Raw genomic sequence first — 16,591 nt, forward strand, 5'->3', positions numbered from 1 at the left:
CCTGGTTAGTACTTGGATGGGAGACCACCTAGGAAGACCGGGTGCTGGAGGAGTAAAAAATAAAAAAAATAGGGGATTGTAAGCTGATGAGGTCCTGGTAATCTGTGAGGTCAACCAAGGGTTGCCTCACCTAAAAACAAATAAACTAAAACGAAAACAATATGCAGCCAATGAGACCGGTACTTCCCAGCGTGCGCGTGCACAGACGTACCCTACACACGAAAGGACTGTGACAAAATCCATAATATGTTCACATTCACAGTGAGTACCTCTCTATCAGAAAACAAATGTGTCATTAACTTGAGCATAAACCCTTCCCAGGACTTTTAAAGCCTCAAATCGCATTGCTAAGGACCAATATTGATAGGAAAATTTTCTCTAATATGACCGGCATTTTCTCCTCTGCTCCAAAACAATCCGGTCAGTCCTAATTTTATATGTATTGATGCTGATAGCCACATCCAATCTAGAAGGGTAGCACATATAACATTCTCCCAGACAGACTATGTGCTAGTACATAAAATCATCCTCAAGGAATTTGAAAGAACTGAAATCATTAGAACTATGTCCTATGAGCACGTAGAATGCTATTAGAATTAATAATGGAAATAAAGTTGAGAAATATACAAATGTAAACAACACACTACTCAGTAGGAAATGGGTAAAATAAAATATCAGAAGAGAAATTAGAAAATATTTTGAGATGAATGAAAAAGACATAACATACCAAAACTTAGGGTATGTAGCTAAAGCAGTGCTTAGAGTAACATTTATAGATACATTTATATTGAAAAAGAAGATCTCAAATCATTAACCTAAGCTTCCTTCTTAAGATACTGGAAAGAGCTGAACAAAATAAACCTAAAACAAGTATAGGCAAGAAAATATTAAAGATTAGAGCAGAAATTAATAAATTAGAGAAATAGAAAACAATAGAGAAAAAACAACAAAACCAAAAGTTAGGTTTATTTTTAAGAAACCAACAAAACTGACAAACCTTCGGTTAGACCAACTAAGAAAAAAAGAAAGTTCGAATAACCAAGAGCAGAGCTAAAAGAAGGAACATTACTACCGTGTTATGATAACAAATAAAAATAATTTTTAGGGAGTACTATGAGCAACCGTAAGCAAAAAAATTAGATAACTTACATGAAATGCAAGAATTCTTTGAAAGACACAAACTGCCAAAACTAACTCAAGAAGAAATGGAAAATCTGAATATACCTAACAAGATATATGTTCAGAGATTAAATTTGTAATTTTAAAATTTCCCATAAAGAAAAGCCTAGGCCCAGAGGACTTCACTGGTGAATTATACAAAGCATTTAAAGAAGAACTAATACAAATTATTTACTAAAACTATTCCGAAAAATTAAAGAAATACTTCCCAACTCATTCTGTAAGGCCAATACTATCCTAATATAAAAGCAAAACAAGGTTATCTCCGGAAAAGAAACCCTTATAAATATCAAAGCAACACCGTCAATAACAGCAGCAAACAGCAAACTAATTCCATCAACATGTAAAATGGAGTATACGCCATGACCAAATGGGGTTTACCCTGGAAATGCGAGCTTGGTTCGACATATGAAAAGCAATGCAATACATCACATAAAAAGAATAAAGGAGAAAAATCACGACCATTTCAGTCAATGCGGATAAAGTATTTGACAAAATCCAGCAATTTTCTTTATTGAAATACACAACAATCTTGTACTATAAGTAACTTCCTCAACCTGATAATGGGCATCTACGAAAAACATACAGCCGACTTCATACTTACTGGTGAAACACTGAGTATTTTCCCCCTAATTTCAAGACTGAAGCAAGGATGTCCACTCTCACCAGTTCTGTTCAACACTGTGCCAGAAGCATTTAGGCAAAGGAAAGAAGTGAAATTCTCTATATCTGCAGATAACATTACCTTATATACAGAACATCCAATGGAATCCAGTAAAAAAAAAAATCTATTAGAACTAATAAAAAAGTTTGGCCAGGTCGAAAGATACAAGATAAATATATAATATATAAACAAACTGTATTTCTACATTCTAACAGTGAACAATCCAAAAATGAATTTAAGAAAACCATTCCATTTACCATAGTAAAAGATTCTGGACCCGGTTTGAAAATGCGTGTGTGGGGGAGGGGCTCCCCACACTAGGAATTTAATTATGACACTACCTGCCAGGAGATAGCATTAGATTCTACAGGCCAAGGTCACCATCAAAAAAATGAAAAGACTGTCCATGGACAGTAGACTAGGGGTTACCAGAGGGTAAAAGGGGGAAGGAGGTAGATGGGGTAAGGATTTAAAAAGAAAGGAAGAAAAATGTTTACTAAGAAAACCTCTCCTAGTCGGGGGTGGACGAAAAGGTGAAGGGTGTCAAACAGTACAAACTTCCAGTTATAAAATAAATACATCATAAAGATGTAATGTATAGCATGGTGACTATTGTTACTCATACTGTATTGCATATCTGAAAGTTGCTAAGAGAATAGATCCTAAAAGTTCTTATCGCAAAAAAAATTTTTTCCTAACTGTGCCTGACAACATGGTGGTAGACTCAGGAACGCCAGGAGTATGAGGAAGTCCAGAGGTCAAACGACCAATTTCTTCAATGAGCAAATTACAAGCGGGGGGAAAACACAGTAATTTTATAAAGAGAATCAAATAACATACCAAGCCAGTGCAATGTACAGGACCTGTTTGAACCCTGATAAGACAAACGTTTAAAAAAAAATTGTAGGAGACGATCAGGATTGTCAATTTAGGATTCAATCAGAAAATTTGACTATTTACTCTTCATTTGATGATTTTAAGAAAACATTTTTAATCTACTTAGGTGTGATAAAGGATTATGATTTCTTTAAGTTCTTATTTTGTTAAGTAAATACTAAAATGTAAGGAAAAGGAAAGAAAATGTATGTACAGGTTAAAATAAAAATGGCCATGAGCTGATCAACCTTGAAGATGGATGATGAGCACATCACATTCACTTACTATTCTCCCTACTTGTATATGCTGGAGATTTTCTACAATAAAATGGGTTTTTAAAAAAATAAATGAATACAACTGTATACAGTAAAAAATAAGTCAGGGTACAAAAAATTAAAGAAAGGAGTTACGAAAACCATATAATGTTTGATTCCATTTATCCGAAATATCCAGAATAGGCAAATCTATAGAGACAGAAAATAAATTAGCGGTTGCCAAGGGTCGTGGGGTTTGAAGGGAAAAGGGGAGAAACTGTTCATGGCTATGAGGTTTCTGTTTGGGGTGACGAAAAGGTTCTAAAGTTGATTGCTGCGATGGCTCCTTTAAGGGGAAGATAATTTTTTAAAAGGTTAGGAAACACTGACTCAAACGATGGCTATAAACATTGTGCGTGCATGTGTGTGCGTGCGTGTGCGTGTGACATCTTCTTTATCCATTCATCTGTCGATGGACGCTTAGGGTGTTTCCATACCTTGAATAATGCTGCTATGAACATGGGGGTGCAGGTGTCGCTTCGAGATAGTGACTTCGCTTTCTTGGGATAAATGCCCAATTGTGGGATTGCTGGATCACACGGTCATTCTATTTTTAATTTTTTGAGGCCCCTCCATATTAGGTTCCATTGTGGCTGCACCAATTAACGCTTCCATGAACAGTCACAAAGGTTCCCTTTCCTCCACATCCTCGCCAGCATTTGTTCTCTCTTGACTTCTTGGTGACAGCCATTGCAACAGGTGTGAGGTGACGCCTCATTGTGGTTTTGATTTGCATTTCCCTGATGATTAGTAATGTTGAGCATCTTTTCATGCACCTGTTCGCCACTTGCATGTCTTCTTGGGGGAATATTCAGCTCCTCTGCCCATTTTTACTTGAATCGTTTGTTTCTGTATATTACAGTATTAACAGTAGTTGAACCGAGGTGATCTGTTTTCCTCTTCTTCTTTTCCAAGCATTTTTATGTAGTTACATGACCTTTATATTGGGGGAAAAGGACTCAAAAACAAATATGCAAAACACATAAGGGTCAATCATCAAAGACAATAATTCAGGAAAAACGAAATACAACAACGAAAACAGAATACATCAGGATAAAACTGAACGAGTACATAGAAAAAAGTTTTAAGTTAAGCTTTGGGGTAAAAATCTTTTTCAATGTTATTATTATACTATTTTAATAGCAAATAAAGAAACACCCTTTTGAAAGAAACCACAGAGACTATTATCAGCAGAGGCGCAAACCACAGGACTTTAAAATACACATCCTGCTATAGAGTTTGATGAGAAATGAACAAGCAAGGAAAACAACTGTGAAATTTCGAGAGAAAGCAAAGGGATCCGCAGAAATGACAAGCACAGCTTGTCCATCGTCGGTGCCACAAAACAATCGAATTGGGCCTCTCCCGGAACGCAGCAAGCTAAAAATGCTCCTAGAACCCAGGACATCAGCACAGGAAGACCCGCGAGACAAACTGACATTACCTCCAATTTGACCTAAGGGGAAACTGAGGCCCAGAAAGGGAGAAGGGTCTTATGAGAAGTCCGCAGTGAGTTCTGGCAGTGCTAGGGCTTCACCCCGACCCAGACGTCTTTCTACCAAGTTCAACAGCCACAGGCGACCAGACCCTTTCTTCACCCGCAGAACTGCTGGGCCCAGGAGGGCGCTCATGTCACGAGCGCCGGGCCGGATGGTCCAAGCGGGGAGCCTCGTTTCCCTACGTGTCACTCAGCCTCCACTTATTCGAGTTCTGAGAACTCCTTCATTTGTAGACTCCGAAGAGTTGACAATTAACATAGCTGCCCACAGAAGCTTCCTCTTGAGATGCAGAACCAAAGGAAAATCTTTCTATCTGCGTCAGAAACCTGCTAACTGCCTCTCTGCAAAAAAACAAATAACAAAAAACAAACAAACAAAAAAGGATTCATTTTAAGAAACTAAGAAAGGAAACTGGACGAAATACAGAAGTACATGAGACATTACGTCCGCTCAGTGGGCAAGATTAATGTCTGCTGTGGAACACAAACCAACAAAACCTGGCCATGTTCCTGACAATTGATCATTTTAGTTTCCGGCTGATGAATGTGGCTTAGTCTCTCCTCTCAGCTTTTATTTGGATGGAGGCTATCTACAGCAGGAAGAAAGGCCCAGATCCTTTCAAGATGAAATATTTTCCTATTCTAAAAGGATGGGGGAAAAAAGTCCTTTCTTAACTGAGCTTTCGGGCGGTTGCGCAACATCCATATTCTCCCTTCCAGGTCATTTCAAAAGTCATCTTTTATCCCAGAGAAGTTGTTTCCAGAAAGAAATTCAAAATACAGCAATTTCTGATGTTATTTTTTAACTATATGTTTCAAGAGAAGACAACCCTCGATGTTAGCTTTGTTTACCTTACTTGCCAGGCGAAAAGAGACTGACAACAGTATAATGGTTAATTTTATATTTCAGCATGGCTGGGCCATGATACCCAGATATTTGGTCAAAGATTCTTGCGGAGGATTTTGTGAAGGGGTTTTGGATGAGATTTACATTTAAACTGACAGACCTGAGTAAAGCAGGTTGCCCTCCACATTGTCGGTGGGCCTTGTCCAATCAGTTGAAGGCCACGCGAGAACAAAAGGCTGCCCCCAGCCCCCACCCCCCAAGTAAAGGGAATTCTCCAGCAGATTCCCCTCTTTAACATCTTTATCTTTAACATCATCTCTTCCTGGTTGCTATAGAGTAAATATTTGTGCCCCTCCCAAATTTACTTGTTGTGACCTAATGCCCAGTGCGGCAGTGCCAGGAGGTGGCACCTTTGGGAAGTACTTAGGTCACAAGGCCGGAGCCTTCATGAAGGGGATCGGTACCCCCAAAAAAGAGGCCCTGGAAAGCTCCCTTGGCCCCTTCTGCCATGCGACCTTAGAGAAAGAAGACATCTATGAACCAGACAAGGAATCTGCCGGCGCCATGACCTTGGTTTTCCCAGCCTCCAAAACTGGGAGAAATAACTCTGTGTTGTCTGTAAGCTACCCAGTTCACGGTATTCGGTCACAGCAGCCCGGATGGACTAAGATAGTGAGTCCACCGCGGACTGCCTTTGCGCTCAGACTGAAACTCTCCCCTGAGATTCTGGCCTGCTGGCCTCCCCCGTCGGATTTGGGGCTCCACGAGTGTGTGAGCCAATTCCTTAAGAAAAATCTCTTTCTACACATATGCACATCTTATCGGTTCTGTTTCTCTAGGGAATCAATGACAAAGGAAGGAAGGAAGGAAGGAAGGACGGAAGGAATGACCTGAAGGGAAGGTGAGAAGGAAGGAAATGAGGGAGGGAGGAGGAGGTAGGGAGGGAGGAAGGGAGTGGGGAGAAAATAATGAAAGGAAAGAAGGAAGGAAGGGATGGAAGGAAGGAGTGGAGGGGAGGGAGTGGAGTGGGAGGAAGGAAAATAGCTTAGCCGAATGAAGGAATGCCGAAGGGAGGGAGGGGAGGGAGGCTTAATGCTATCTGCTAGGAAACTCCCATATTCAAACGTCGCAGCCATGTTCAGTCTTATTGGTCTACTTTCTACTTTTCAGCTCCTCTCTCTTTCTCCTTTTTTAATTCCCTCTACTCTAACAACACAAATATTAGATGTCTTGTTATAATCACAAAGGTCTCTTAGGCTCGGTTCATTTTTCTTTTCGCTCTATTTTTTCTCTCTGTTGTTCATACTGGCTCATTTCCATTGTTCTATCTTCACATTCACTGATTCTTTCCTCTGTTCTCTCCATTCCGTTGTTGGCTTTACCCAGTGAGTTTTTAATTTCAGTTATTTTATTTCTCAATCTTAAAATTTCCACTTGATTTTTCTTTATATTGTCTATTTCTGATGAAGAATTTCCATTTATTCATTTGCTTCAGGAATACTCATAATTGCTTCTTAAAATATTTTTATGATGGCTGTTTTAAAGGCCTCAGATAATTCTAACATTTTATCTTGGTGATGACATCTGTTGTCTTACTAATGAGTTGACATTTTTGAGATCTGTTATGAACTTCTAGAATTGTGTTCCCCCAAAATTCATATGTTGGAGCCCTATCCCCAGTAACACAGAATGTGACTGTATCTGAAGAGAGGGTCTTTAAAGAGGTGACTAATATAAAATGAGGCCATCAGGGTGGGCCCTATCCCAATCTGACTCATGTCCTTATAAGAGCAGATTAAGACATACACGGAGACACTGGGGATGTGTGTACACAGAGGAAGGGTCATATGAGGACACAGCAAGAACGTGGCCATCTGCGAGCCAAGGAGAGAGGCCTCAAGGAGAAAACAAACCTATCGACACCTTGATCTTAGACATCTAACCTCCAGAATGGTAAGAAAATTAATTTCTATTGTTCGAGCCAGCCATTCTGTGATATTTTGTTACGGTAGCCCCAGCAAACTAAAGGGAGATTTTAATGCTTCTTGGTGTATAATAGACATTCTGGCAAGGGTGGTCTCGATCTTCTGCTTGGCCTTTGCTGGCAGCAGCTGACGTGGTCCACAGATGTTTCTGTGCTAAATGACTCGAGTATAACAGTTACTGTCTGAAAGCTTTCTGCCTTGCTAGGCTGCCCATAGAGACAGCAGGCTTTTTCTCGAGGCTGTGTCTGTGCTCATTGACGCCAGCAAGTTGTCAGTGTCTACAGCCCCCAGACTGGGGTGCATGGGGCCAAAAGAACACCCAGGGAACTCACTGCTATGCAGTTCCTCGGGTCAAGGTTCTTAGCTAGTCTTTCTGTCTTCACTTTTCATAGCCTTTACATGCATACATGGGAATAACATCTATATAATACGTTGTACTTATGTGAGGAATAGGGAAAAGGGCATGTACTCCATCTTTCCAGGTGGGAAGGCAGCCAGTCTGTCTGTCTGTCTATGTGTCTGTCTGTCTATGTGTATGTGTGTGTTTTACAATCTTCTGAGACTTTATATATAATATTTTACCACTTTCATTTTCAAGCAGGCACGCATTATACTAATCAACATATACGAAGAGTCACTTGAGACCCCCGCTCTAACCACCAGGACAAGCTCCATCCCTAACTTCCGGACTGGTCACGAGCACCTGCTGTGCACACAGCACAGCGCCAGGGGCTATAGTGACACAAGATGAATAAAATGCGATTCTGGCCACTGGAAAGTTTACAACATAGAGAGTGGGGTAAAGCAGAGACCACCGCCCTGAAGGAAATCGAGGCTATAACACAGTTTTTTGTGACAGTATCAAGGAAGAAATAAGGAACTTGGCCCGGAGAGCTCATGGAAGGCTTCCTGTTGGAGGCGGCCCGTCTGAAGAGAGGAAAGAAACTACAGTTAACTGGTTTCCTGCCGTGTGTTAGGTACCATGCTGGGCAGTTTATATCGTCATCTCATATCATCCTTCCAACCATGTGTGGAAAATGATACCATCCTATGTCATGAATGAGGAAACTGAGGCTCAAACATGAGTTCTCATGGCTGGAATAAAGTTCACACACAGTAAGGATCTGGATTCAACTTTCTACTAGAAGCTTATTGCTTTGTTGGACGTGACTAAAAAATGCATCTGGATGACTCAAATCTGGTTTGATAAGATGATGGAGATACAAGCAAGACTAATAGTACAGGCTAAACATCTCTGCCTACCGAAAACTACAGTAATTTGTTATACTGCTGAAAGCCATTTATAATCATGATCAGTAACCAATTTCACAAGATCCAAATGTATACATCCCATAATACACTAAAGAGTTGCATAAATGAAGAAATACGACATGAAATAAAATTCGCACATCGTTTAGTGTATCCAGGATTGAAAAGATGACCTTCGTGCAAGTCTCATCGCCTGCGCCTTAGGTAAATCATTAATCTTTATAAGCCTCAGTTTCCTCATCTATAAAAAATTTAAGGTGAGGTTAAAAGCATCTGCCTTCGTGCTTTATGATTTTCTCCTAAAGATTAAAATGAGCTCGTCCATGAAAACACATTCTAGATCAGTACTGCCCAATAAAAATATAATGTGTGCTACAAATGTGAGCTACAAATAGAATTTTAAATTTCCTAGTAGAAACATTAAGAGTAAAAAGAAACACGTAAATTAACTTTAATACATTCTATTTAACACAATCTATCCGAAATATTATTATTCGGCACGCAATCGATATAAAAAGGTGATACTCTATACCTATAGGTATAAAAATGAGATATTCGATTTTAATTTTATCATACTAAGTTTTTGAAATCCATGTATATTTTACACTTATCGCACATGTCGATCCATGCGAGGCACATACCAATCACTCAATGGCCACATGTGGCCAGTGGCAACCGTAGTACACGGGGCGGATCCAGACATACGATACCATGCAGGGCTACCTGGTGCAAATTCCGCTCTGCTACTTAACACTGAAGAGTCACGCATCACTCAGTGGATGGCCCTTCAACCGTCTTGTGGGTCCCTTTAAGCAGAGTACACTGCTTAATCTGGAACTAGCGGGGCTCCAGCTCTGCCTATTACAAATCGAGCCCTTTAACTTCTCTTTGCCTCAGTTTCCTCATCTGTCAAATGAAGATAATTACACTTACCTCTCACACTTTGAGGATTAAGTAAGTTAACATTATGGAAAATACATAATATAGTCCTGAGAATGCAGCAATAGCACCTCATATTTACTGGGATGTTACAATCGCGATGATAAGTCATTATTATTCTAGAATCTCTAAGCCTTATAAAATAAACTAGGTCACATTTACTTCCACCGTATGTTTTAAACTACAAAATTCTATTAAATGTAGTCCAAGATAGAAGGCAGTACAGGGTAAACGCAATGTGCATGCCTGCCAAAGGGCCAGCAGAGGAAGGAGGGGTGGTTTCCATTGGGGCAATCACGAGAGGCTTCTTTGAAGAGGTGGCTGAAGGATGCGGGGGGAATCACCCCAGTGGAGGGCAACATATTAATCGGAGAACAGACGTGGGCCAGCCAGGCTATCCAGAAGCAAGGTGTCTCCCAGATTAGCAACAGCAGGTGCATGTCGGGGAATAACGAAAAACGATGCTCAGAAAAGCTGAGCGGGACCGGCCATGCAAGTGCTTGAAACTGCTCGAGTGTCCCCATTTATTAAATAGGCAATGGAGTCCTGTAAGGTTTCGAGGGGAGGGGTGTCTTAGGACAAGGGTTCTCCGCTCTGGCTGCACCCCTGACCACTTAAATCAAAACTTCTAGCTGTGGAGCCTGGGCATCAGCATTTTTTAAATTCCCTTGCTAATTACAACATACAGCCAAGGTTAAGAACTACCGCTTTGGGGGGGGGCTTGCCCTAACTGCCTTCCGCCTCGGCAGGGAGAAGAGCCGAAGGGAAAAACAGATTTCTTCCGGGGTATGGCCCTGAACACTAGGAGTCCGGTAGAGGAAGAGTCTGGCAAAGACAAACGGCAGTCTCCAACATCAAATCCTAGGCCAGAGCAGAGGTACGAGCGCAAAAGAGTCCGAAACGCAGGCTGGAGGAGGGCCAGATGCGAAGGACACCATGCCTAAGGTGCGTACTGTTAAAAACAAATCATCTGTCTACAAAGAAACCACAAGTACCCATGTCTCCCCAACTTAAATAAATATTTACTGAATTCCAGATACATGTTAGTCAGATACACATTCATCGATGTTAATAATATAATAATTATCATCGAGAGCAGCCAATCGAAGAATACCAATGCCAAACCTCCTATTGCTAACACTCTGTCACCGCGTCATGTCTCGCTTATTTTTCTATTCTCCCAAAATGGCCGCCCTGGTCTAGTTTGGAAGGTATCTTCTCACCTAGAAGAGCCAATGAGGCTAAGGTTTCCCTTTTTAACCTAAGCTTTTGCTTTCTCCTGTTCTCGGCTTTACTATCTCATTCATCCTCACCCTCTCTCTTCAGCAACAGTGAGCCCTCTTTAAGTACGAAAAATCATTTTTCATACGCCCACCCAATTTGGGACCCTCTCATATGACTGTAGTTATAACTTATAATATCTACCAAGTAAGAAAATGCAAGTAACATTATTATTTATATAAACGTTAAAAACAGTGCTCACACCATTATCCTGCAGATAAGGCAGGGGTACATAGAGATTTGTAGATTCTTTACAATAAATGCAGGGCACCAGGGGTCTCATACCCATAGGTCTTGTGGCTTTTATGAAACACAGTAGCTGGAAGAGGAAATGAGTAGCCTTCTATTTTTGTAAGGAAACACAAGAGATCATAGAAGGAAAATATAAGAGATGACTGCATAGGAAATTCCCGAGGCACGAGCCTCCTGGAACAGTTTACGGACAGGCCCAAGAAATGGCACGTCCACCTCCCATCCCACATTCAGTAGGAATAGCTCATCGATGCCTAGCGATCGTCTACAAGAGACAGATTGCCTAAATTCATAACCATACTCCGAACGATAATAGCTGTGTGGCCTTAGAAAAGTTACTTAACTTCTCTGTTTCTCAGCTTTCCCTTGCATAAAATGAGCAGCATATTAGAACTAGCCTTGCAGGTTTCCTGGCGATTATTAAATCAGTTAATACATGTTAAGTACTTAGAACTGGACCTGGCATATAACTGATTGCTTGTCATTTACAAATTACGTGGGTGCTACATCTCAACGCTCTTAAAATGAGTGGCTCGAGCTACAAAAAGCCAGTTTGAGAGGATTTCCTGGTTTCCAGTCAGTCATGTAAGGAGCCTGGAGGTCAACAAGCCAATTCTCAAACAAGAAAAAAAAAACTAAACAAACTGAAAAGCAAAAATTCTCCTTAGATTCATCAGATAAGTGAGGTCACAGGGCAAATTGCTGCCCTGAATTTAGAGAGACAGGGAGGTGAACAGAGTGTCATATCTTAGTGGGACAGAAGCTCAGGACAAACCCTCCCTGGAGACAGTACTGGAATAAGAAAACTTAAAATTTAGAATTTATGGATTTCTGGAAGATCTGTGTATAAAAGTCTGAAATTTCAAACCTGGAGGGTTGGATCTTATGGAGCCCCCAATACTTCTATGAGTTTTACCACCAAGATCTCACAATGAAGACATCAGAGAAAACCCTCCTCATTTTTCCAGCAGGGGGAGGGGGTAAAAAACCATTTCGAAACAATCGCAGAGCATTCTGTTCTTAACAAGACCTGTACTCAGGAGAAACTATGTTGTTATTAGAGGCAGACTGATTGGGTTTTTACCAAAGCCTAACCAATTCGGAAAAAGGAAAATTCACAATTCCAGCCCCCTTTAGCCTTCCACGTGGGGGAAAGAGAATACTCAACTGCAGCCCCCACCAGATTTCCTGTCTCACGCAAGGCAGGGGAACTGAGAAGTACTTTCCAAGGTCACAGCTCAAGGGCGCAGCCTCACTGAAACACTAACACCCGATCGTATGTTCTGGAATGCTTTTCAGCTTCCCCTCCTCCAAAGACTGCACCCACAGCAAAGGGGCTAGTGCATAATACCAGGAAAAGACAACTCAAAGTGCTGTGCCTTCCCAACCTTATTTAAGAAGAAGTCTCTATGGAAACTCAGACAAACAAGGAGACAAAAATCAGGACACCAGAGGAAATTTTAACCTCTGACAACTACTGCAAGAGCAAACAGTAACACAATCTGACTCCTAGCTAGATAAACATAAAGCCACACATAAAGGTATATTTACGTCAGTTCCTTTTATCCTGTACATCGTGTCTGGCTTTCAACAAAAAATTACAGAGCACACTAAAAGACAAAAAATAGTCTGAAGGGACACGGCAAGCATCAAAACCAGACTCAGATATTGCAGAGATGTTAGACTTATTGGAATTTAAAACAAGCATGATTAATACGCTAAGGGTTTAATGGAAAAACTAGAGAACTTGCAGGAACAGGTGAGTGATGTAAACAGAGACATGTAAAGTACAGAAAGAATCAAGAGGAAATGCTAGAAATCGAAAACGAAAATAAAAAATGCCTTTGATGGGCTCATCGATAGACTGTAATAGGTTAGGAAAGATCAGTGAACTCGAAGAAATGTCAACAGAAACTTCTAGAACTGAGATGCAAAGAGGAAAAAATAATTTAAAAGAATAGAACAGAATATTCAAGAACTGTAGGACAATTGCAAATGGGGTGGCATATGCATAATAAGAATACCAGAAGGAGAAGATAAGAGAGAAAGGAACAGAATAAATATTTGAAGCAATAATGACTGAGAAGTTCTCCAAATTACTGACACCAAACTGCAGATCAAGGAAGCTCAATAAACACCAAGTAGAATAAATGCCGAAACAAACGAACAAACTACAACTGAATATATCATATTCGAACTGCAGAAAATCAAAATAAACTTAAAAAAAAAGAAAGAAGCCAAAGGGGGAAAAAAGACATCCTACTTATGAAGGAGAAAAGGTAAGAATTACATCCAAATTCTCAGAAATCATGTAAGAAAGAATGGAGTGAAATATGTATCGCGTTGAGAGAGGGGAAAAAAAAAAAAACAGCCTGGAATTCCGTACCCTACAAAATTACACTTCCGAAGTGAAGGAGAAATAAGGACTTGCTGAGAAAAACAAAAATAGAGGAAGTAGACTGACCGTGCAAGAAATGACTTCAGAAAAAAGTTATTCAGAGAAAGAAAACGATACACGTCAGAAACATGGATCTACAGAAAGGAAGGAAAAGCGTCAAGGAGCAAAGAAATGATGGTAAAATAAAGCCTTTTATTTTTATTATTCTTAGTTGCTATGACAACAATTTGTTAATAATAATAATCTGGACAATGTATTCAGCGATTATACTGTATAGTAAGTTAAACGAATGACAGTAATGTCATAAGAGACCAGAGAGAGGAATTAGGAATACTCTGCTTATATAAGGCACTTGTACCATATATAAAATTATACTGTTATTTGAGCATGGACCTGGATTATTTATAAATACGTATTATAAACTCTACAGCAACCACTAGAAGTTTTTAAAATAAGTATAATCACTATGCTAAGAGAGGAAGGAAAATGGAACCATAGAAAATGATCGATTATAACCAAAGAAGGCAGAAAAAGTACTGGACAAAACAAAGAACATGGGCAATGAATAAAAAACAGTAACAAATATGGTAGATAATCGTCCAACTATATCAACAGTCACACTGAACATCAATTGTCAAAGTACAACGATTGGAAGACAGACTGTCAGACAGAGCGCATAAAAATATACTAGATCCAAATGCATGCTGTCTATCTGTGAGGAACCCACTTTAAATATAAAGACACAGATAGATTAAACATAGAAGTGTGGAAAAAGGTAGGTCATGTTAACGCTACTCAGCAGAGAGCTGGAGTAGCTATAGTAATTTCAGACAAAGGTGACTTCTAAGCGAGGAAAATTATGTGAAGACAAAATAATCTTTAATCTTTAATGTGTATGCACCTAACCGTGGTATCAAAATCTAGAAGGCAAAACCTGATGGAACTCAAGGAGAAAAAGACAAACCCACTCTTACTATTAAAGACTTTGACACCCCTCTACAGGTAGTACACAGACCTGGCAGACAGAGAATCGGTGAGGACACAGATGAACTGAAAGGTACCATTAATCAACCGGATCTAATTAACATCTATTGACTATTTCATCCAATGACAGCACAATACATGTTATTCTCCAACTCACATGGAATAGTCATCAAAACAGACCACATTCTGACCCATATAATACGTGTTAACAAACTTAAAAGAATGAAAATTATATAAAATATGCTCTCAAACCACAAGAGAATGGAATAGAAATAAATAATAGAGAGTTACTTGAAAGATAAAAAAATATATGGAGATTAAATAGAAACTTCTAAATAACACAGAGACCGAAACAGAAGCTGCAAAAGAAATTTTAAAAGTTTGAGCTAAATGAAAATTGAAATAAAATTTATCAAAATTTGTGGATGTAGCAAAATAGTGTAGAGCAAAATTTGTAACACTGAATGCATATATTAAAAATGAAAAAAATAAAATAATAAAATAAAATGTTTACTGAAAAAAAATGAAGAAAAGTTTTAAATCGATAATCTAAGCTTCCTCCTTAGAAAGCTAGGAAAGAACAAATACTATTGGAGCAAAAATACCAAGAAATTGATAAGAGAAACCAATAGGAAAGATTTTTTTTAAAAGCCAGAATCTGTTTCTTTGAAAAGAAAGATCGAGTAAATTGATAAACTTCTAGCCAGATTAACAAATAAAAAAGGATAGGAGACACAAATTACTAATGTCAGAAATGAAAGAAAGGTCATCACCAGTGATCCTATGAATTTTAAAAAATAATAGAGAAATAGTATGAACAACTCTATGCCCGCAAATTCAATAACCTAGATGAAACGAATCAATTCCATGAAAGACACAATCTTCCAAAACTCATACAGAAATATAGGTAATGTAAATAGGCCTGTATCTATTAAACTAGTTGAATTAATAAATGATAAACATCCAAAAGTGAAGTTACCAGGCTGAGATAGAGACACTGGTGAAATCTACCCATCCTTTAAGGAAGAAATTATACAGGTTCTCTACAATCTCTTCCAGAAAAAAGAAGCAAAGGGGATACTTCCTAACTCATTCTATGAGAGCAGCAAACCCTAAAACTACAGAGCAGTATCTCTCATGAACAAATATACAAAAATCCTCAGCAAAATATTCGCAAATTGAACCCGGCGATGTATAAAAATAATTATCTAATCACAGCCAACTGGGATTTATTCCAAGTACGCAAGGCTGATTCAACATTTGAAAATCAATTAATATAACCCGCGATATCAATAGACTAAAGAAGAAAAATGGTACGATCATATCAATAGATGAAGCAGAAGCAATTCATAAAATTCAACACGTCTTCACGAGGAAAATTCTCAGCAAACTAAGAATAGAGGGGATCATCCTCAACTTGATAAAAACACCTCCAAGAAATCTGCAGCCAACATCATACTCAGTGGGGAGAAACTCGATGCTCTCTCACTCTCAGAAACAAGGCAAGGATGTCCCTCTGTTCACTCCTTTTCAACTGAAGTCCTAGATGATGCAATAAGAAGCAATAATCACAAGACTGAAGGATATAAGGTTAATATACAAAGTCCACCACTTTTTTATACGCAAGCAATGAACGACTTTGAAACTTCAAATATTTACATTAGCCTCCCAAACAGAAATCTGTAGGTATAACTATAACAAAATATATACATGATCTATATGAGTACAATTATAAAATTCTAATGAAAGGAAACAAAGATCTAAATAAGCGAGATATTCCCCGTACACGCATAGGAAGACTCAAGATTGTCAATATGCCAGTTCTTCCCATTTGATCCACAGATTCATCAACACAATGTAATTCTGAAGTTTATATGAAAAGGCAAAAGGCCCAGAAGAGCCAACACAAAATTGAGGGGAACAACGAAGTCAGAGGAAAGAGACTACCCAACTTAAGACTGACTACGAAGCTGCAGTGTGAAGACACACAGTATGGCGATGGTGAAAAAAACAGGCAAACTGCTCAATGGAACAGAATAGAGAGCCCAGAAATAAACCCACAGAAACAAAGTCAACTGATCTGTGACAGAAGATCATGGGAAATT

The 16,591-nt window shown here is 39.2% G+C and overlaps 2 protein-coding genes across 2 annotated transcripts in view; one reads left to right on the plus strand and one right to left on the minus strand.

The window, feature by feature from the left end:
• OPHN1 (oligophrenin 1) overlaps positions 1-16,591 on the minus strand; it is a 195,158-nt gene that overhangs the window by 125,534 nt on the left and 53,033 nt on the right. The window lies entirely within an intron of this gene.
• Positions 5,757-16,591, plus strand: part of LOC120583610 (myosin light chain 6B-like) — a 21,339-nt gene continuing 10,504 nt past the window's right edge. Inside the window, exon 1 of the mRNA XM_039838949.1 lies at positions 5,757-5,838. Coding sequence (XP_039694883.1) covers positions 5,757-5,838 — 82 coding nt within the window. The remainder of the gene's footprint in view (positions 5,839-16,591) is intronic.

Source organism: Pteropus medius, unplaced genomic scaffold (genome assembly GCF_902729225.1).
Source record: "Pteropus medius unplaced genomic scaffold, Ma_sr-lr_union100, whole genome shotgun sequence".
In the NCBI taxonomy this organism is placed as follows: Eukaryota; Metazoa; Chordata; class Mammalia; order Chiroptera; family Pteropodidae; genus Pteropus; species Pteropus medius.